Source organism: Neophocaena asiaeorientalis, unplaced genomic scaffold (assembly GCF_003031525.2).
Source record: "Neophocaena asiaeorientalis asiaeorientalis breed wild unplaced genomic scaffold, Neophocaena_asiaeorientalis_V1.1 scaffold493, whole genome shotgun sequence".
NCBI classification, from domain to species: domain Eukaryota; kingdom Metazoa; phylum Chordata; class Mammalia; order Artiodactyla; family Phocoenidae; genus Neophocaena; species Neophocaena asiaeorientalis.
This window is the reverse complement of record NW_020172669.1, coordinates 244,630-267,634: the sequence shown is the minus strand read 5'-3', so window position 1 is coordinate 267,634 and position 23,005 is coordinate 244,630. Positions and strand designations below refer to the sequence as shown.

The following is a 23,005-nucleotide window of genomic DNA, read 5'->3' as shown; positions in this document are numbered from 1 at the left end:
TGGTAGTTCTATTTTTAGGTTTTTAAGGAACCTCCATATTGTTCTCCATAGTGGCTGTATCAATTTACATTTCCACCAACAGTGCAAGAGGGTTCCCTTTTCTCCACACCCTCTCCAGCATTTATTGTTTGTAGATATTTTGATGATGGCCATTCTGACTGGTGTGAGGTGATACCTTATTGTAGTTTTGATTTGCATTTCTCTAATGATTAGTGATGTTGAGCATCCTTTCATGTGTTTGTTGGCAATCTGTATATCTTCTTTGAAGAAATGTCTATTTAGGTCTTCTGCCCATTTTTGCATTGGGTTGTTTGGTTTTTTTGATATTGAGCTGCATGAGCTGCTTGTAAATTTTGGAGATTAATCCTTGGTCAGTTGCTTCATTTGCAAATATTTTCTCCCATTCTGAAGGTTGTGTTTTCATCTTGTTTATGGTTTCCTTTGCTGTGCAAAAGCTTTGAAGTTTCATTAGGTCCCATTTGTTTATGTTTGTTTTTATTTCCATTTCTCCAGGAGGTGGGTCAAAAAGGATCTTGCTGTGATTTATGTCATAGAGTGTTCTGCCTATGTTTTCCTCTAAGAGTTTTATAATGTCTGGCCTTACATGTAGGTCTTTAATGCATTTTGAGTTTATTTTTGTGTATGGTATTAGGGAGTGTTCTAATTTCATTCTTTTACATGTAGTGGTCCAGTTTTCCCAGCACCACTTACTGAAGAGGCTGTCTTTTCTCCATTGTATATTCTTGCCAACTTCATCAGAAATAAGGTGACCATATGTGCATGGGTTTATCTCTGGGCTTTCTATCCTGTTCCATTGATCCATATTTCTGTTTTTGTGCCAGTAACATACTGTCTTGATTACTATGTTGCTTGGATTTTGATTGGGATTGCACTGAACCCAGAAATTAGGTTGGAAATAACCGATATCTTGACAATATAAAGTCATCCTATCCATAAACATTAATCTCTCCATTTATTTAGTTCTTTGATTTCGTTCATCAGAGTTTTGTAGTTTTCCTCATATAGATCTCATATGTATTTTGTTACATCTATACCTAAGTATTTCATTTTTGTTGTGTTAATATAAATGGTAGTATGTTTTGAATTTCAAATTCCACTTATTCATTTTTGGTATATAGCAAAGCAACTGACTTTTGTATATTAACTTTTTTATATATCCTGCAACCTTGTTATAAGTGCTTATTAGTTCCAGGAGTTATTCTATCAGTTCTTTCAGATTTTCTCCATAGATGACCATGTCCTCTGCAAACAAAGGCAATTTTATTTTTTCCTTCCGATTGTATGTACATCTTATTTCCTTTTCTCATCTGATTGCATTAACTAGGACTTCCAGTACAATGTTGAAAAAACAGTGGTAAGAGGGAACATCCTTGCCTTGTTCTTAATGGGAGAGATTCAAGTTTCTCACCACGAAGTATGATGTTAGCTATAAGTTTTTTGTAGATGTTCATTATCAAGTTGAGGAAGTTCTCTCTTCCTAGTTTACTGAGATTTTTTTTATCATGGATAGGTGTTGGATTTTGTCAAATACCTTTTCTGCATCTATTGATACTTTCATGTGACTTTAACCTCTTTAACTTGTTAATGTAATGGATAGCATTAATTGATTTTCGAATGTTGAACCACCCTTGCATACCTGGGATAAATTCCACTTGATTGTGGTGTATTTCTTTTTAATACATTCTTGGATTTGATTTACTAATATTTTGTTGAGGATTTTTGCATCTGTGTTCATGAGAGTTATCAGTCTGTGCTTTCTTTTCTTGTAATGTCTTTGTATGGTTTTGGTATCAGGGGAATGCTGACTTCATAGAATGAGTTAGGAAGTATTCCCTCTGTTTCTATCATCTGGAAGAGATTGTAGAAATTTTGTATTATTCCTTCCTTAAATGTTTAAAAGAATTCAGTAGTAAACTTATGTGGGCCTAGTACTTTCTGTTTTAGAGAATTACTAATTATTGATTCAATTTCATTAAGAGATACTGCTCAGCGGCCACGGCTCACGGGCCCAGCCGCTCCGCGGCATGTGGGATCTTCCCAGACGGGGGCACGAATCCGTGTCCCCTGCATCGGCAGGCAGACTCTCAACCACTGCGCCACCAGGGAAGCCCTGTCTACTTCTTTTTTATATTAGAGTATAGTTGCTTTACACTGCCATGTCAGTTTCTGCTGTACAGAAAAGTGAATCAGCCATACATATACATATACTTTTTAGATTTCCTTCCCATGTTTACTTCTTGTGTGTGTTTTAACAGATTGTGTATTTCAAGGAGTTGGCCCACTTCATCTAGGTTATCAAATGTTGGACATATAAAGTTGTTCATAATATTCCTTTATTATCCTTTTAATGTCCATAGGATCTATAGTGATATCCTCTCTTTCATTTTGGACATTAGTAGTTTGTGTCTTCTTTATTTTTTTCTTAGTTAAACTGGCTAGAGGTTTATCAATTTTACTGAAAGAACCAGCTTTTGGTTTCATAAATTTTCTGTTGAGTTCCTATTTTCTATTTAATTGATTTCTGATCTATTTTTATGATATCTTTTCTTCTGCTTACTTTAGATTTAATTTGCTCTTCTTTTTCTAGGTTCCTAAGGTGGAAGCTCAGATAATTGATTTTAGATCTTTCTTCTTTTTAGGTCTTTTCTAATCTGTGTATTCAATGCTATACATTTCCCTCTAAGCATGGCTTTCACTGCATCTCACAAATTTTGAGAGTTGTGTTTTTATTTCCATTTATTTCAAATATTTTTAAATTTCTCTTGAGATTTCTTCTTTGACTCGTGCCTTTTAGATGTGTGTTGTTTGATCTCCAAGTATTTTGGAATTTTCCATCTATCTTTCTGTTATTGATTTCTAGTTTAATTTCATTGTGGTCTGATAGCATACCTACTGTGATTTCTATTCTTTTAATGTGTTCAGATGTGTTTTATGATGCAGAATGTGATCTATCTTGGTGCATGTTGCATGTGTGCTTGAGAAGAATGTGTAATCTGCCTTTGTTAAATGAAACAGTCTATACATGTCAACTGTATCCAGTTAATTTATGGTGCTGTTGAGTTCAACTGTGTCATTACTGATATTCTTCCTACTGGATTGTTCCACTTTTGATAGAGAGGTATGAAGTCTCTATAATAGTGGATTCATCTATTTTTTCCTTGCAGTTCTACCAGATTTTGCTTCACTTATTTTGACACACTATTATTAGGCTCATACACATTGTTTGTTATGTCTTCTTGTAGTACTAACCCCTTTATCACTATGTAATGCCCCTCTTTAGCCCTGATAACTTTCCTTGGTCTGAAGTCAGCTCTGTCTAAAATTAATATAGCTACTTTTACTTTTTTTTGATTAGTGTTAGCATAGTATCTTTCTCCATTCCTTTACTTTTAATCTATATGTATGTTTATATTTAAAGTGTGTTTCTTAAAGATACCACTATAGTTGTTTCTTGTTTTTTTATCACTCTGACAATCTCTGAATTTTAATTGTATTTAGACCACTGATGTTTAAAATGATTATTGATGTAGTTGGATTAATATCCACTATATTTGTTACTGTTTCCTATTTATTGCTCTTGTTCTTTGTTCTTCCTTTTGTCTTCTACACTTTCCCAGCCCTTTGTGGTTTTAATTGAGCATTTTATATGATTCTACTTTCTCTTCTTTGTTAGCATATTGCTTATACTTCTTTTTTTTTTTTACTTTTTTAGTGGTTGCCTTAGAATTTGCAATTTACATTTATGACTAATCCAAGTCCACTTTCAAATAACACTATACCAGTTTGTGGGTAGTGCAAATACCTTATGATAACATAATCCCAATTCCTTCCTCCCATTCCTTATATCATTGCTGTCATTAATTTCACTTATACATAAGCGCACGCACGCGCACACACATACACACACACACACACACAAGCATACATAATTGAACACATTGTCAGTATTATTTTGAACAAACTATTATCTGTTAGCTCAAGAATAAGAAAACTTAAAGTTTTTATTTTGCCATCACTTTTTCCTTCTTTAATGTTCTTCCTTTCTTTATGTAGATCCAAGTTTCTGACTTATGTCATTTTTCCTCTGTCTTAGGAACTTCTTCTAACATTTCTTGCAAGGCAGGCCTAATAGCAACAAATTCCCTCAATTCTTCTTTGAGAAAGTATTTCTCCTTCACTTTTGAAGGATAATTTCACAAGGTACAGAATTCTAAGTTGGTGGATTTTTTTTTCTCTTAACACTTTGACTATTCTCTCTATTCTATTCTTGCTTGCATGATTTCTGAGGAGAAGTAGCATGTAATTCTTATCTTTGCTTCTCTATAGGTAAGGTGTTTTTTTCCTCTGGCTTCTTTCAATATTGTTTCTTTCTCTTTGATTTTCTGAAATTTGAATATGTTTTGGCATTTATCCTGCTTGATGCTCTCTGAGATTCCTGCGTCTGTGGTTTGGTGTCTAACATTAATTCAGACATGTTCTCAGTCATTATTATTTTACATATTGTTTCTGTTTCTCTCTTTTTTCTCCTTCTGATATTCTCATTATGTATACATTACATCTTTGTAATTGTCTCACAATTCTTGCATTTTCTGTTCTTGGGGGGGTAATTTTTTTTTCTTTTTGCTTTTCAGTTTAGGAGGTTTCTATTGTCATATCCTCAAGCTCAGAAATTCTTTCCCCAGCCATGCCCAATCTACTAATAAGTCCATCAAGGGGATTTTTCATTTCTGTTAGAGTCTTTGATCTCTAGCATTTCTATTTGATTCTTTCTTTGAATTTCCATCTCTCTGCATACAATATCCATCTGTTCTTCTATGTTGTCTACTTTCTCTATTAAAGCCTGTAGCATATTAATAATAGTTGTGTTTTTTTTTTTTTTTTGGCTGTGCCATGCAGCTTGTGGGAATTTTAGTTCCCCAACCAGGGACTGAAACTGGGCCCTCAGCAGTGAAAGCACATAGTCCTAACCACTGGACCACCAGCAAATTCCCAATAATAGTTGTTTTAAATTCCCTGTCTGATAAATCCAACATTTCTGCCATATCTGACTCTGGTTCTGATCCTTGTTCAGTCTCTTCAAACTATGTTTTTTAGTATGCCTTGTAATTTTTTGTTGAAATCTGGACATGATGTACTAGGTGAAAGGAACTCTGTTAAATAGGACTTTTGTGGTATTGTGGTAAGATGTGGTGGGAGGAGAATCATTTTATAGTCCTATGATTAGGTCTCAGTCTTTTAGTGAGCCTATACCTCTGGACTTTGAACTTCACAAGTGTTTCTCAGTTTCTTCTCCCCCTTTAGGTGGGACAGAATGGCTAGAGGGGTCTGGAGCTGGTTGGTTCCCTGGGTTGGTTAGGCTCTGGTACTACCCCAGTATGTTAGGCTATGGTAAAATCATTTCTTACGAAGGCAGCCCTTTTAAAGAAGAACATGATGCTCTGGCATATCTCAAGAGGGTTTCTTTTTCCCCTCCCCTGCTGGAAGCACATAGGAATTTTTCTCCAGTGTTCACTCTGAGGACCAGGTGGAGCCCCTGGAGATAAAACTCACAAAAGTGTAGGGACCTAGCTATGACTGGGTCTCCCTGGAGTTTTTAACTCTCAGACTTATTTACACTGAGCCTACAGCAAATTGCCAAGTACAGTTTAGGTTTTCCTACCTTGGCACTGTTTCCTGTGGCGATATCTGCTCATGGGTTTCTGGTCTGGTAAGTTGTGATTCTCTGTATTCACCTGTTTGTCTCTCCAATTTTGGGTGTATGAGTTTGCCCTCTTACTTCACTTCTCTATTGTATCTAAGAAGAATTGTTGGTTTTTTTCAGTTTGTTCAGCTTTTTACTTGTTGTTAGGATGGAGTGGTGACTTCTAAGCTCCTTACATGCTAGACCATAAACTGGAAGTTTTTTTTCTTTTGGCCTCACTGCACGGCTTGTGGGATCTTAGTTCCCCAACCAGGGATCGAACCCGGGCCCTCAGCAGTGAAAGCGCAGAGCCCTAAGCACTGGACCACCAGGGAATTCCCCAGGAAGTCTTGTGTCTTAATTTTTACATTTACCTTTCCTCTATAGGATCAGTTAAGGCTGCACTTTTAAAAAATAACTGTCAGCCAAATTATTGTGTGGACAGTCATCAGTTCAAGACAATTAGCCTTCTATTTTATTATTACAGGCTCTTATTATTTGCAGCATTTCAAGTAAAAGTAACTGATGTTACCTAGAAATATTTTAGTGATGTTTGAGGTGAAGAATTTGAAACACAATGAGGACTTTTGTGTGTTGGAATTCGGTGTTCATTTACAAAAACGAGTCTTTGTGCTTTTGTGTCCATCTCTTGCTACCATGGCCAACTCAGATCTAAAGTTTCTCATTGAGAGGCTTTTTATACACGTCAGTTTAAAACACCAAGTTTTCATGGTACTAAGGTGAACCACAACGGAATCTGGATATATGGTTTTTACTCCTTTGTATTGATTGTTTAGCCTTAGTATCACAGGCAGAAGCTCTGAAAGAAGAAAATGACAGCCTCCGTTGGCAGCTTGATGCCTACCGGAATGAGGTGGAACTGCTAAAGCAAGAACAAGGCAAAGCCCACAGAGAAGATGACCCAAACAAGGAACAGCAGCTGAAACTCCTGCAGCAAGCCCTGCAAGGAATGCAACAGGTAAAGACATTTTGGTCCTCTGAGCTTTTTGGAAGGATAGTAATCAGCTCCTCACTTGTAAAAGGGCCCCTGCAAGCAAATAGAATAGCAAACTTCTTATTTTCTTGGTATTGTGTTCTCTGGCATGGCTGAGGAAGGGATTATGTATTATAGTTCATGAAATATTCTGGCAAATGCAGAGATAGCAATGGATCACCAGTTTTCAAAGAATGTGCATTCAGTAAAAAATACTTAACAGTAAAACTACACTGAGCATAACCTAATCTTTTCTTTATGCTACAGAATGTACTTTGGGATTTGGACAGGGTCTCAAGGTCATTATGAAGAACCTTAATTACTTAGATATGCAACAGTGCTGGTGAATAAGTATCTAGTTGATACAATGCTAAATAATACAGTCTTTTAGAAGAAATGGCAAGAATCCTACCCTTGATTTGGTTGGAAGGAGGGGTGTTATGGGTTTTTAAGTATCAGTGCTTTTGGGCACATAATACCAATGTGCTTTTGTTTTGTTTTGTTTTCAGTCATTTATGTGAATGAGTTTACCAGCACGTTATCCCAAGTATAAAAAGTAAAGTAAATAAGTGCATCCAACTGTAAATGCATTCAAATACAACATTGTGTAGCAGATGGTCAATATCTAGAAGTTTTATGTAACCACCACAGCAAGACTACTATTTAAAAGATATCAACATCTGTTTCCATTATAGTAAAGGAGTAGTACTTCTGAGTAAGGGTACTATCCTCTTCTGTCTTGCCAGACTACCAGCCATTTTCCTCACAACTTAAACTGTCCAATAATTTTTTAATTGTGTGCCTTGGAATTATCTAGGGCAAAGCTTATTGATGTTTAGAAATCACAAATTGTGAACAGGGAGTCTCTTCTGGCACTAAGAGCCCCATGTTCCTATTACTTCTGCTATCATTGTCTTCCTATGTGACAAGCAATATCACATTAATATTTCACCTTTCCTATTAACAAAATGTGTGAAGTAATGCTTACCTTCCTTTTACTGTCACCGTGGAGTTTAATTAGATCAGGGATCTAGTTTAATTACATCAAATATCTTTCCACCAAAAAATACATCTCCTCAGCTGGACTTCAAAGAATTTCAACCATGTACATCGTACTGTGTCTTTTAGCCCTCCCAATGGTCTTTTGCAAGCCTCTGAAAAGCAAAACTTTGAAAACATTTTCTTGTTGTTGTTTTCCCCTCTTACCTTGATTTGAAACCACTCCACATAAGAATGGAGTGGTTCAATTTAAAACTAATGAACTTTTTTTTCATTCCATCCCTTCAAAAACTTCGGTGAGACAATTAGGTCTCTACCTCCTGAAAAATTAATTTTACTCATTTTGATTACTTTTTATTGGACAATAGCCTTGTAAACAATGGTAAAATTTCTCCCATCTTATCCCCGATAGATGTATAGTCTAATATGATGGTTAAGAGCATGGGCTGTGGGGTTGACTCAACCTGGGTTTAAATCCCAGCTCTGGCACTGACTATCTGAATAGTCTTAGGCAAACCATTAAGCCTCTCTAACCTTCAGGCTTATGTATCATAGTTTTATTGTGAGGCTTAAATGAGATCATGCATATGAAACCCTTTGCCCAATACTTGGCACATGTTAGATGCTAAATACATAGTATTTGTAGTAATCATTAATGATGAATCCAGTTCCTTGCCTACTGATAAGGGAACTAACATTTGTGAAATTTGGATTCTTTACTACTTTTCTCACAGAAATTGAACTTGGCTTGGAAAATGGCTACTTGCAAGAATGCTTTACACATTAAGTTCAGTTCTATGCCAAAATCAAGATATTGTCCACATAGTATTAACTGCACCCTACCCTTACATCTGGCTGGAATAGGAAAGTTAAGTGATTAGATCAATTAGTTTCTCAGACTCTTTCTAAAATATGAACAAATCCAAAAGATTCATAAGAGCCAGATAAAATAACTTCAAGTGAAAAGTATCTTGATTTTCCCTTTAGTATCTTTGCATGGAGAAATGGTTGTGTGTACTGGGGGAAAGTGAGGCAGGCCTGCCTAATATCTAACTTCAGCCAGTGTTTTTAAGTGAAGTGTGGCTTCTTAAGACTTGATTGTCTTTGGTCTTTCTTGTAGCATCTACTCAAAGTCCAAGAGGAATACAAACGGAAAGAAGCTGAACTTGAAAAAATCAAAGATGACAAGTTACAGGTGGAAAAAATGTTGGAAAATCTTAAAGAAAAGGTACATGAGTACTAAGTGACCCTTTTCCCTGGCCCCCTTCCCCCTTTTCAGTGACAATGAAAATGCCCTGGAAGCTCCTACCAATAGGTATCAATGTGGAATGGTTGGTTGATTGATTGGGGATTAAAAGCCCTTCTCCAGGGTAATTCTTGAATCAAGGGCTCTGCTTTTAGGTATGAGGCATTTCTAAAGGTTCTGGAGAGTATACTTTTCAATGAATAAAATGTCTCCATCCCTAACATTCCTCAGTCTTCCTTCTTGGAGAAGATCAGAGTATACACCTCATCCCTGCTTCATCTAGTCAAGGAAATAACAACATAGAAAGCCCATGTGACACAAAATACTTTCAATTAAGCATTTCATTAAACGAAGGAACACAAGTACAACAGAACATTGCCATTTCTTTGCCGACACTCCATCTAGTGTAATAATGAGCTGCTGCAGGTTGAAACAGCCAAAACCAAAAGGGGGGAAACTTGGAAAGCAAACAAGGAGACACATTATTCTAAAGCTAGATAATAGCAACTGGGAAGGCAAAATGGGACTTTGCCTAATGAGAGCCTGCAGCCATAGAACCTCCAGTGAGGACCTCTGAGAAAGTCTGCGAACTTCTAGATGGACTAATGTATCTCAACCATGCATCGGGTGCCCAGTCTATTTAAGGTATGTAAAGTCTACTGATGGCGTCTCCCTGTCACACGTCTCTAATTTCCTTTATGCCTGAACATTCAAGTTAACTTATCCTCTGGAAAGAAAGGCCCATTGACCATAGCTGCCTGACTTAATGTCTCAGAAGAAAGAGAAGATTAGGGGGCTTCCCTGGTGGCGCAGTGGTTAAGAATTTGCCTGCCAATGCAGGGGACACGGGTTCGAGCCCTGGTCCAGGAAGATCCCACATGCTGCGGAGCAGCTAAGCCCGTGCACCACAACTACTGAGCCTGCGCATCTGGAGCCCATGAGCCACGACTACTGAGCCCACGTGCCACAGCTGCTGAAGCCCGCTCACCTGGAGCCTGTGCTCCGCAACGGGAGAGGCCACCTCAATGAGAGGCCCACGCGCCACAGTGAGGGATGGCCCCCCCTCACTGCAACTGGAGAAGGCCCACGTAGCAACGAAGACCCAGCACAACCAAAAATAAATAAATAAAAATAACAAAGAAAAAATAAAAGAGAGAGAAGATTAGGAGCTTAGACCAAGAGCCAGAAATCAATTCCACAGTTCTACGGTTCCACAAGAGCTCGTGCTATTTCTCTTCTGTGCTCAGGGCAGGAAGATGCAATGCATACGAGCCCTGGGTGTGTTTGCCAGCATAGTGACTTCCCCCAGAGTGCCATTAAGAACTGGCAACCTGGGGGCTTCCCTGGTGGCGCAGTGGTTGAGAGTCCGCCAGCCGATGCAGGGGACACGGGTTCCTGCCCCGGTCCGGGAAGATCCCACATGCCGCAGAGCGGCTGGGCCCTTGAGCCATGGCCGCTGAGCCTGCGCGTCCCGAGCCTGTGCTCCGCAATGGGAGAGGCCACAGCAGTGAGAGGCCCGCGTACCGCAAAAAAAAAAAAAAAAGAACTGGCAACCTTGGTGTAATTGAAGCAAATGATTGAAAGTGTGAAGTGTTTTCTTCTGGAGGCCATTTGCAATATGTTTTTAATTTTTCCACTTCATAAAACCAACTCACTTTCCAGTTTTGTGGGTGTTATTAAAGAAATGAGCATAATCCCAGACAAATTCATTTATCAAGCATTTAATTGAAAAGTGCCAAAGCTGCTCTATTTAGCAGGACTTTCCTCATACGATCAGAGCTTCTAAAATGTCCCAGAGCTGCTACTTAGCTCTGTTTCCCTTCTTGCATAAGATGGAGTGTGTGTGTAGTGTAGCCAGAAGACTCTAGATGAACGTGGGGTTATCCTAATGACATCAAGCTTAAAATCACTCTTCAGGATTGACATCACAAATTGACTTGAGGACATTTTCGTGTAAGCAGCTCTCTGCTTTGTAAAGTATTTCATTTAAAGAAGTGAAGGGTCAAATGGCATTGAAAAATCTTGCAATATTATACCTAAGTCTAAGTGTTTCCCATTTGCAACTAAATATACCTTGAAGTGGCAGCTAAAGAGGACAGGGAGAGAAATCCAACTGATAATCAGAAAACTGTGAGTCAGAATATGTTTCTGTCCTGTTATTTTAAGTGAGGTTTCCTTCAGGGAAAGTCATGACAGTTCATTATAATCTGATCTTCTCTGGGAAGCTGATTTGTGACCAAATATTTCAAACTGTCACAATTAGGTTAGGAAGCAAAGTACCATCACATTAGACTGCAAAAATAATTCCAGGTTGAAAGGAAAGCAATAAGTTTTGGTGAGGAAGGACATTTTTTCTTTTTGTTTGGGTTTCTTGACAGTAAACCACAGTGTGAGTTATTGTCAGTGTTTTGCAATATAACAATGTGACTTATGTCTGTCTTACTGCAGAAAGAACTAGCTCTTGGAATCTGCTAGTAAAATTCAAGGTGATATCATGAACCCTCCCTTGAATTCTGATCGCCCATTTCCTACTACCTTATTGGCCATTCTACCCTTTAAAAGAGCCATTAAACTTTTTTTCCAGTTTGTTTCCTTTTCATTTATTTTTAATTTAACATTTTAACTGTGTGCTTCTCTTTAAATGAAGTTTATGTTATAAACACTCTGAGATCATTCCAGTATTTCCAGTTTTAGGAAAATACTATTCCTCTCTTTTCTGTAACTGTTGAATATGCTTCATAGTAATTCATAATGTTTTATTTTTATTATTTTTCATGATTAATACTGTCATCTGTGAAATTAGTTGTTTTATTTGTGGGGATCTAATTTTTTCTGAATTGATGATGTATCTTAATAAAGCAGCTTCATATTTGTTTATAAAAAAAATTCAAGGTGATAAGCATCCCTTCAATATACCTTCTAATTTTTTAAATGCCAGCTATAATAAAATTGAAGTCAGGTTTCAGTAAGGCTACATTTTGATTCAAGATGGCTAAAACTTCTCAGGATGTCTACATATCTTAAATGAACCCTAATCTGTTAAACTCTCACACTTAAGAAATGGCTTACTGGATCATTTAATGTTTTAAGGGGGTTAGAAGCACATGTACAGCCCGTGGCTTAGAAGTGAGCCAGCAGTTTAAATCAAACTTGGCATGATGGTTACTGACTGGATTGGATTCTAAACACCAAAGATTGAATAGGTCATCAAGAAAGGTTTCCCTTCTGACTACAGCCTGGAAGCCTGTAAATCCACAAAACAACATGTCTCGCAGCAAAGACCATTAGTTTCATTCAGGGGCAGCATCCTGGAAGCTTTGAAGGCATCTTTAAAGAAAAAAGAAGGAAACCTGTCCCTGCTGAGGGCTTTTGGAAGGAAAGAAGTGACGAAGCATCCGAGTCATCCATGATCTGCTCCCCCCTCCGGAACATTTCCCCAGCGCTCTCTTTTACAACAGCAGTGAGACTGAAGCACTGATTTCTTTTATTCCTTCTTCTGAAGGCTCCTGCTTCACATTTATAATACAGAAAAGATGTTCTCAGTACCCAAAGAGAGAAAGAAAATCCCGAGAACGGTCTGGAGGCATTTTTCAGTTAGGCTGCTGGTCATGGATTTCACCTGAGTATCTCTTATGAAACATACACACTATGCTCAGAAAGAGAAAACTTTCAACAACAAAGAAGTCCACTGTCATGGTCATTTCTTGCTGTAACGTCATAAATATCCTAATTGATAATGTCCTTATCAGAGAAAAGAGAGAGAGAGCCGACAGTCAATAAATAGAGGCTCTAATTTTTAGTTCAAGAGCCAACAGTTGATTACCTGTGAGTGGATCGGCTACACTGTAGATTCTCCATTCCAATATGGGACTGACCTTTAGCATAGTGTGGACCTAAAATAAAAAAGAATGGTCCTGGGCTTCCCTGGTGGCGCAGTGGTTGAGAGTCCGCCTGCCAATGCAGGGGACACGGGTTCGAGCCCTGGTCTGGGAAGACCCCACATGCCGCAAAGCAACTGGGCCCGTGAGCCATGGCCACTGGGCCTGCGTGTCTGGAGCCTGTGCTCCACAACAAGAGAGGCCACGATAGTGAGAGGCCCGCGTACCGCAATGAAGAGTGGCCACCGCTCGCCACAACTAGTGAAAGCCCTTGCACAGAAACGAAGACCCAACACAGCCAAAAATAAATTAATTAATTAAAAAAAAAAAGAATGGTCCTTTTCACATTGGGTGGCCTGGGATGAAATCCTGGCTCTACCATTTTCTAGCAATGTGATCTTAGGCAAGTTACCTGATTTATCTGAGCCTCACTTTCCTCACCTGTAGAATGGAGATAAAACATACCTAACAGTACCTGGCATCTTACAGACAATAAATGTTGGGTCTGGTTCCCCAGACTACTTGCATAGAGTCAAGAATGATAAAGGCAGAAGGGAAAAAAAAGACTAGTGAAGATGAATGTCTAAATTTTTGTGTGTTTTGAAGGCTTATAAGGAAGCTTTGGATTATTGGTGATGCTTTTGTAATTTATGCTATTTTTCCTCCCATTCAATAAGCAAAATTGTACAGTATTGCCTTCGAGGTGCCGTTAAGAAGTTCCCTGTTGTATAATTGAAACCAAGTCTGTTACCATATAAGGTGCACTGACCCAGGAGACATATTATTCCCACAGGAAAGCTGTGCCTCTAGACTGTGTGCATCGAGCCAGGATAGTGACTACCCTCTGGAGAAGACCCTGAACAGCTGTCCTATCAAATCTGAACGCGAAGCACTGCTAGTGGGTAAGGAAGCTAACACACACATTCAACGGATAGAGTGCAGTGGAGTGGGGGGAAGCATTAACCTAAGATGCATAAGCACATGCCAAGCATTTATGAAGCGTGACAGTGCAAGGACCCAGAGTCCTGAAGACAACAGGGTAAGAACAAGTACAGATTTCAATCAAAATGGTAATAGCGGCTCCCAGCCCTCTTCAAACTCCTGGTGACCACTGCCACATCCAGTGTGTCAGTATAAGTGCTATGCTAAGAGGGGGTCCACTGGAGAAACACGTTGTAGATTTTTTAAATCTCTAAGCAGAGATAGGTGAGCCCTCTCACTCCCACTCAAGGGACAGTGCAGACATTGTTTGGCAGAGAGCTTCTCCAGATGGGCCTCCGGAGAAGGTGTGTGTCTCTCTCCTGTCTTTCCAGGTTACTGGCAGGTGACTCACGAGGCTGTCTGTGGGGTGTTGGACCCTGGTGGGCTCTGATGAGATAAATGCTACAATTGCTCTCGTTACATAAAAATTTTTTCACAGAGGCAAGGTAGCATAAGTGGTTAATGAATCAGACAGAACTGGCTTTCTGTCTTGACCCCACCATTTCCATCCTGAGCTTCAGTTCTTCCGTCTGCAAAATGGGCATAATAATATTACCTGTCTAAAAGTAGCTGCAAGTATTAAATACGACAATTCATCTAAATCACTAAACACAGTGCCCAGCCCATAGTAAGCCCTCAATAAATGAGAAACATTTTGCACTTACAGCACTATTCACAAATGCTTGTTGACTTTATATTCTATTTGGAGAACAGTGGCAGATTGAGCCCCTTTAAAATGACTAAAATATTCAGTCATTTAAAAGGGGCTAATCTTGGGCCTCAGCAGATAATCCCAGCTGCCTTCTAGGAAGCTGGGCCACACTGTAGCCTCACCCCAATCTCAAAAGTTCTCCACACTAATTAGCTTCTGCATATTTTAAAGATGTATCCGCCTCCTTCAGTAATGGATATTGTACTCAGATTTAACACTTTGATATGTTAATAAAGATGCACAGGGGGATCTGCCAGTGAGTCTTCAAGAAGAGTGACAACTTATTTCCGTTTTCGAACTCAAAGTTCTTTAACAAATTGGCATGGCAACAGGGAGACCTGTCAGAGAAGAGCTATGGGTAGGAGGAAACCTCTGTAAATGGATAGTTCTAGAAACAAAGATTCTTAAGTGTTTAGTGTTTTTCTTTTTAAAGAAAGTAGTCTTGAACTCACAGAAAGGAAAATCTATTTTTTAAATTGGTTATTTGGGTGTGAACCCACAAAAACTGCTTCGTATTTTGAAATCTATGGAGTTACTTCTTGGTATTTGACAGGATTTCTTGACCATAGTATCTAGAATTCCTTTGAATATGGACTGTCTTCTTCAGAATTTAAGTTTCTCAGCTTGAGTCAGTGTTTAGAAATTCAATTTACCAAGTCATTTAAGAGTAAAGTAGGGCTTCCCTGGTGGCGCAGTGGTTGAGAGTCCGCCTGCCGATGCAGGGGACGCGGGTTCGTGTTCCAGTCCGGGAAGATCCCACATGCCGCGGAGCGGCTGGGCCCGTGAGCCATGGCCGCTGAGCCTGCACATCCGGAGCCTGTGCTCCGCAAGGGGAGAGGCCACAGCAGTGAGAGGCCCGTGTACCGCAAAAAAAAAAAAAAAAGAGTAAAGTAGTGTTATAAGTAATAGTATCCATTCTGAATAAAGTTTTGAACCCTACCATCAGTTCCTCCTGGATCCTCTAACCCACCCGCTTGCCATCTAATATTGGAGGACTTTTACAGAGAATTTATTTGAACTTTAAGCTACAATTTAAACTTGTGATATTCTTTGCCAGGTGCTTAAAGGGATATAGACAAGTCATAGTTTATAAACCAAATCAAATTTAGCTTTTATTTCCTGGCAGTTTTCAGCAAACTAAGTTCTGGGTCTGTTTGATATACCTAAGATCTTATGAAAGGAGATGAATTCAAAAAAAATAAAGAAAAAATAGTAGACTTTTGAACAATTTATATGCTGCCTGTTGCCAGAGAAAGAAGTAGTATTAGCACAATTAACCTGGTGGCCAGAATAATCAAGGCAATATGTGTAGCTGCCAATCACTCCAGAGTTAGAAATCATGCACATCCCTGGAGGCTGTAAATTGCTATAAGAATTCTGTTACTTGAAGAGATTCAGGGCTCTGAGGACACACAGAATGCTAGTCACCACTTGAATGAAGGAAATGTTTGGCTTTTCTTTACAGACCTACTCACGGAATAAAACCCAAATACAATCAGCAGATTCTCTTGTGAGAGGCACAAGGTTAATCAGGCAAAGTCCATGATTTGTACTTTTGCCACAACAGCAAGACATTATTAAATGCATAAGAGGCTAAAATCCAATTTAAAGATGGTTCAGAGGAACTGCAAAAACCCAGCACAATCTAAAGTCATTGTAAAAGTCTAAATTCATTGTAAAACGTAGAATTCAAATGGCGTTTAGCCATCATGAATGATGGAAGTGACTCCTCAAATGCCAGATTTTCTGCATGCGGTATAGTGCAGTGAGAGGCAGTACACATAGTGGTTGAGAGCAACTGTCTGGATTCAAATACCTGCCACTTACCAGCCGTGTGACCTTGGGCAATTTGCTTAAACTTTCTGTGGCTCAGTGTCTTCTCATCTGTGAAATGGGGATGGTAGGTAATACCTACCTCACAGGGTCGTTGTAAAGATTAAATGTGTAAAATATATATAAACTTAGAGTAGTGCCCAATACATAATATGATGTACATATGAGTTGACTCTTGCTAGACGCTATCATGTGGCATCTCAACGAATACAATGCTCAAGTGTAACCTCCATGCTATTGTCTCTATAGGGATTATCTCCACATTCCTTCATGTCCACCCATTTGGAGCAAGCATTGAATATATCTGCTCCTACTTGCACCGTCTTGATAATAAGGTATGTGGGGGCCTGAGATGGCCATGCAAGGCGATGTAGGGTTCTTTGTGAACAGGTGGCCTCACTCTCCTCAAGCACAAATAAGTCATTAGCAATCACTGTAAGGAAATTTCCCTCACCTATTCTCTCACTGTGATTCAGCGTAAAGTTTCTCTCTTGCTAATAGGGTGACCGTCTGTCCCTGTTTGCCTGGGACTGAAGGGTTTCCTGGGACTTGGAACTTCTAACGCTGACACCGGGGAAGTCCTGGGCAAACCTGAATGAATTGGCCACCCTACTTCCAAGATATATCTTAGAAGAATTTTCCTCCTTTTACTTTACATATCACATGCTAATTAACAAATATTTCTCACCAGTCAAACTTTTGCCCTGGGCCTTTAGCCATTAGCACTGCCATTATCTACAATGACACAATCAAGGCAGGGACAAAAAAAGTTGGAACAATAAGTCTGTAATACAGACTGCGTATTTGCTCACAGCTGATCTCATGGGCCAATTCCTTCCCTGAATGCTATCCTGTGGGGGAGCTCACAAAGCATCAGGAGCAAGGGTAAGTGCCAGTTCCTGGAAAGTCAAGGATGCCTGCCTCATATAGGCAGGAGGGGACTCTTGACCCCTCAGAATAAATAAACTCATGACACAATTTTTTCAGAAGCAGCATTCAGTTAAAGCTGCTCATGGATTGTACTCACTATTTCATAGGATCTGGGCCTTTTGAGAAGTGCCATTGCAATGCAGACTTCTGACATTTGGATGTCCAAAATGTTAAGCCATTTAAGCATATATCCTCTTTTTCTTTTAACATCTTTATTGGAGTATAATTGCTTTACAATGGTGTGTTAGTTTCTGCTTTATAACAAAGTGAATCAGTTATACATATACATATGTTCCCATATCCCCTCCCTCTTGCGTCTCCCTCCCTCCCACCCTCTCTATCCCACCCCTCTAGGTGGTCACAAAGCACCGAGCTGATCTCCCTGTGCTATGTGGCTGCTTCCCACTAGCTATCTGTTTTACGTTTGGTAGTGTATATATGTCCATGCCACTCTCTCACTTCGTCCCAGCTTACCCTTCCCCCTCCTCATGTCCTCAAGTCCATGCTCTAGTAGGTCTGTGTCTTTATTCCCGTTTTACCCCTAGGTTCTTCATGACCTTTTTTTTTTCTCAGATTCCATATATATGTGTTAGCATACGGTATTTGTTTTTCTCTTTCTGACTTACTTCACTCTGTATGAGACTCTAGTTCCATCCACCTCACTACAAATAACTCAATTTTGTTTCTTTTTATGGCTCCATTGTATATATGTGCCACATCTTCTTTATCCATTCGTCTGTCGATGGACACTTAGGTTGCTTCCATGTCCTGGGTATTGTGAATAGAGCTGCAATGAACATTGTGGTACATAAGCATATATCCTCTTAACAGAGGCACTGGCCCATTTGGTAATCCAGCTGTGGTGATACATCCTCCTCACGGCATTTGTTTTAGTTTTAGCTAGCACTCGCCTGGCATTTGTCTCTGGGAAGTGATGCTATTCTGCAATTAAGCGGCCAACCCATTGGCAGTGAAGGGAGGGATTCAATGTGAGCACCAGGACCAAGTGGTCTGTTGAGGTGGTTTGAAACTGAACTCTGTGTCAGTAAAAACGATCCGGTTTTTTTAATTGCAAAAATAATGCAAACATATTCTCTTTAAAATGTAAGCAATATAGAACTACAGTAAAGGCAAAGGGAGAGTTCCCCACAGTCCCATCTCTCAAGGATAACCATTGTTAACAGTTTGGCATATCTTATTTCAGACCTTTTTTATACATCTGCTGCACCTATATTGTATGTATATATCTATAAGCATTATGGATTTATGTTTTTTGAAATGGGGATTCAACGCTACATGCTACTGTGCAGTGTGCTTCATTCACTTAACTGGGGAGAACGCATGACCTCACTCCTAGTCTAGTGCCAGTTCCTCCCGAGCAGCTTCCTGCCAGGGTAGTACCAGGGCCTCCCAAAGAGAGCCTGCAATGGCACTATAAGAATTTGGGGGGTCCCTCCTACCACCTTTATAAATATTTACTGTGACAGCAACTTGGGGTTTCTTTAAGGATCCCGTAGTGCTCTTCAGCCAAGCCCTAGTATCCAGGTTCACAGTTAGGAAAGTTGCTACTATGCTACTAACATAAAGATGAAGCAAACCCTAAGGGTCAACAGATTTGTTTTTGTTTTTATATTGGGGTGTGTGTGTGTGTGACAGAGAGGGGGGGGGGAGTGGGGAGAGGGAGCAGAGAAGTAGGAACACAGAGCATTCTCTATTCCTGTCACTTTTCCTTTGTGAACTAAGACGGGTGTGAAGACGTCTGCTCTGGTGGCAGCCATTTCTGCCTCCCTCTCTTCCCCAAAGGCTTTGTAGCTTCAGTGGGCCTGAACGTAACATCACCAGAACTGATAAGCCATCATTCAGCTGGCTGCAGACCCAAGCCTCTCCGCATGACCAACACCAGCTCTTTCCCAGAGAAAGCTTGGTGGCGATCAATCTCAAAAACATCATGCTAAGTGAAAGAAACTAGTCACAAAAGACTATATATTGTACAATTACACATATATGAAATTTCCAAAAACTGCAAAATCACAGTGAAAACAATCTGAGTCAGGGTTTGGGAGTAAAGATTGACTGCAAAGGGGCACAAAGGAACCTTTGTGGGGGGGGTGATGGAATGTTCTAAAACTGAATCGTGGTGACAGTTGCACTATTGTATAACTTTACTAAAATTCATCAATGTGTACATGTAAAATAAGTGAATTTATTGTATGTAAATTATGCCTAAATAAAGCAGTTATGAAATACAGAAACAAAAAGAAATTTCAGTGGACTCAGGCAGTCCAAGCAGAAGAAGGCTTCCATCTGTAATCCACTCAACCGACACATACACACACACAGGGAGGGGAAGGTCAACCCCACGCCTAGCACACACACGTGCGCGTCAGCATTCTAAAGCAACATTGGGGGGGAAGCCAGATTAGGAAGGTGGGACTGGTTCTGAATGGAGATGTCCTCTCTGTCCCACAGATCTGTACCAGTGATGTAGAATGTCTCATGAGCAGACTCCAGCATACCTTCAAGCAGGAAATGACTGGAGTTGGAGCCAGTCTGGAGAAGAGATGGAAATTCTGTGGCTTTGAGGGCTTGAAACTGACCTGAATCCCTTTGCCTGACAACCTGGGATCCTGAAAATAAATGTGTGTTGGACAAGCTTAGAAAGTGATTTGTATTTTCAATGGTTTTCAAGTGGAAATTGCTTTAAATTTGTCAATTCATTCCTGGAATATCTTTTGACTTAAAATAAGGATCCTAGAGCAGCACCTCAAGCTACAGGCCCTGTAAAGAAATTGACTCCAACCTCAAGTGCTGTAACTTCCTCCTTTTCTGTCAATTGGTTGTCTCTTTTTATTAGTAGTATTTAAAAAGGCCTGAGGCTACAGAGTATTTGGGGTGTTTTCAGTGTCTGTACTACTGTTGTAGGCTTTAGTATTTTTTAAACACTGTTAACTGAAATGTTTTGATGATTTATATGTGATTTGTGTTTCAGAACTTCTCTTCACATTAATGTTGCTACTGGTGAGAGGAATGTGAGGAGCACTAGGGACTCCATAACTGACATTGTCTTTCCAATTCCCAGTAGGCCAGTAATTGAATAACATATCAGTGTCTTCTAGAAGGTGCTTGACCAGGTTCACCTTTTAAAAGACAAAGCATGGTTTGTGGCTTTTTACAAAATTACTGTGAACGAAAAGTTGACAAATGTTTCAAAGTTATTTTCTCTAATGTATCAGATAAAAGGTTTATTTCAGAATTTTTAAAAAACTAGATGTATTCACAGAAAGCAAGTGTCCAGTATGACTGGCATGTGTATGTGGTATTCAGAGTCACCTTGTAAATAGCCTGCTTTTAAAGGAGGGCATGTTTAGTTTTCTATGAATTAAAACACACGTGTGTGCTCACACACACACACACACACACATTAGCGGAAGGGATTTATTTTGATATGCTTCCCCTCTGGTCTTCTTACAAAGTCTGGTGGTCCCTTTTCTTCTGCTGTCAGTGTGTTGAATTGCAAACCATGTACTGCTGTAAATACTATGTTTACTTCATGCTGAATGTCTGCAAAGAGTTGATATGAGTATTAATAGAAAATTCCTGGTAATGAATAAATAGTAGGCTAGGGTGTGTGAAGCTTTGCACAAATAGGTCGGCTCCACCTAGAGTCCTGAGAACTGGGACTCCTCTAGTTCTGCGGTGCCCACCAGCAGATTACAATGGCAGAGTGTGCGTGGACCAGTCAGGAAGTCCTGGCTGATGGAAAAGAAATGGAAAGGATGAGAACTGGGGACTAATATCCTGAGGCAGAGATGGTCTTTTCTTCTGTGGTGTTGGTGGTACTTGTAATAACATAAGCATGCCCTCCCTTGAGTCTTGATTGAAAATAAGAGAATGTACTAAGCAAAGCCAGTGAAGAGTATTTCACAAAAATACTTTGTAAATCACATGTCAGTAGTGTTCAAAGTTGTATTTTTAAAAGATAAATATTCCTTTTTTATACCTCAGTTTGGTGTCCTGTTTTGAATTGCTTGCTCTCTAAGTAATCCTTTAGTAAATCATCTCAATTTCTTCCTTTGAGTTACCAGAATATTGGAAGAAGATGCTAAACCTTCTGCTTTGACAGCTAGAAAACAGGATTCCACAGCAGCCCATTCATGCTGAAAGCTGGCTTCCCCCTAAGCAACCAGCTGTGGCACCAGCAGGAAGCGAGGGTTATTCTTACAGTAGCTTCCTCAATGAAGCATCTCTGTCATCAACGCTACAGGCTTTGATTCATCAGTCTCAGGGGTCGTGCAATACCTTGTTTTAATAACACCTATGAAATAGGGGAAATTTGCCACTTAACAGTTATTTCTTATTTAAATAAGTTAAATAAAATGCATTTAAAGCAACTGCCACACCCAGGCCCCTTGCTCTCCTTCACTTGATCTACTTGTAGTACAAATGCTCTCTTCCTATTATTCCTGCCAACTTAGTCCAGGTGTACTTCTCCCAGCCTGCTTGAATATACTAGTTGTAATGGTGAATTTTGTGTGTCAAGTTGGCTACACTGTAGTGCCCTGTTGCTTGGTTGAATACCAGTCTAGATGTTGCTGTGAAGGTATTTTTGAGATGTGATTAACATTTAAACCAGTAGACTTTGAGCAACATATCTTACCCTCCATAATGTGGGTGGGCCTCATCCAATCAGTTGTAAAAGACTGAAGTCCTCCAAGGAGAAAAGAATTGTGCCTCCAGATTGCTTTGGACTCAAAACTGCAGCGTTAATGCCTGCCAGAATTTCCAGACTGCCAGCCAGCCCCGCAAAATGTCAAACTTTCCAGCACCCAAAATCACATCAGCCAATTCCTTAAAATAAATACATACATACATATATATATATATATTTATACACACACACATATATACATATGTGTATACACATACAGATATATACATATATATATATATGTATGTATGTACATATACATCCCATTGGTTCTGTTTCTTCGGAAAGTCCTAACGCACTAGTCCAAAGTTGTTCAAAATGTATAAAAATAGAGTATGGGGACATATGTATGCATGTGGCTGATCCACTTTGGTGTACAACAGAAACTAACACAGTATTGTGAAGCAATTATACTCCAATAAAGATCTATTTTAAAAAAGAGTAAAGGAGAATGCTACAGCAGTGTTAAAAAAATAGAGTATGTTTGCATTATATTACATAATCAAATTGCAGCACATACCATCTCTCACAATCCTTTTCATTCACCATAGAAATCTATTAAAGAAGCTATTTTTTCCTTACAAATGCTATTTATTGTTCTGTTGTTCCTCCTGAATTTTGAAATTTTACTGTTTTGTTATTTTTAGGAGATACAGTAGTTAGATTTTTCCAGATAATAATGAATAGAAGCATTCTTTTATTTTACAAATGATTATTTCATCTCCCTTCCTAGTCCTGTGACATCACCAGTTCTGATTTTTTAATATTACCAAGTTGCTTGTTAAATGTCTTCAATGCAAATGGAAAAGTTAGTTTTCAGAGCAAATCTTGGACGCATATCTGTGTTCAAGTTATACAGTGTTTCATATTTAATTGTGCCCCAAAATGTATGCTTTTCATATAACGCAGAATAAACTATGTTACTTGAAAAGACAGCATAGATGTGCAAGACCTTTTGACTCACCTGGTAGGACTGGGTGAGCCCTTCGGATTCTTAGCTGTCTTGGACAGTCTATCAAAAAG

At 39.3% G+C, this 23,005-nt stretch overlaps 1 protein-coding gene across 6 annotated transcripts in view; it reads left to right on the top strand.

Annotated features, from left to right (window-relative positions):
• ENOX2 (ecto-NOX disulfide-thiol exchanger 2) overlaps nt 1-22,173 on the top strand; it is a 278,795-nt gene extending 256,622 nt beyond the window's left edge. For 4 of the 6 annotated variants that reach the window (XM_024739585.1, XM_024739583.1, XM_024739581.1 and 1 more), the window contains 5 exons: nt 6,499-6,680; nt 8,815-8,922; nt 13,612-13,720; nt 16,594-16,679; nt 19,744-22,172. In XM_024739585.1, the coding sequence (XP_024595353.1) occupies nt 6,499-6,680; nt 8,815-8,922; nt 13,612-13,720; nt 16,594-16,679; nt 19,744-19,875 (617 nt within the window). In that variant the 3' untranslated portion in view covers nt 19,876-22,172. Of the gene's footprint in view, nt 1-6,498; nt 6,681-8,814; nt 8,923-13,611; nt 13,721-16,593; nt 16,680-19,743 lie in introns of all 6 variants that reach the window. The other 2 variants (XM_024739584.1, XM_024739582.1) reach the window with 2 other exon arrangements.
• The last annotated feature ends 832 nt before the right edge of the window (nt 22,174-23,005 follow it).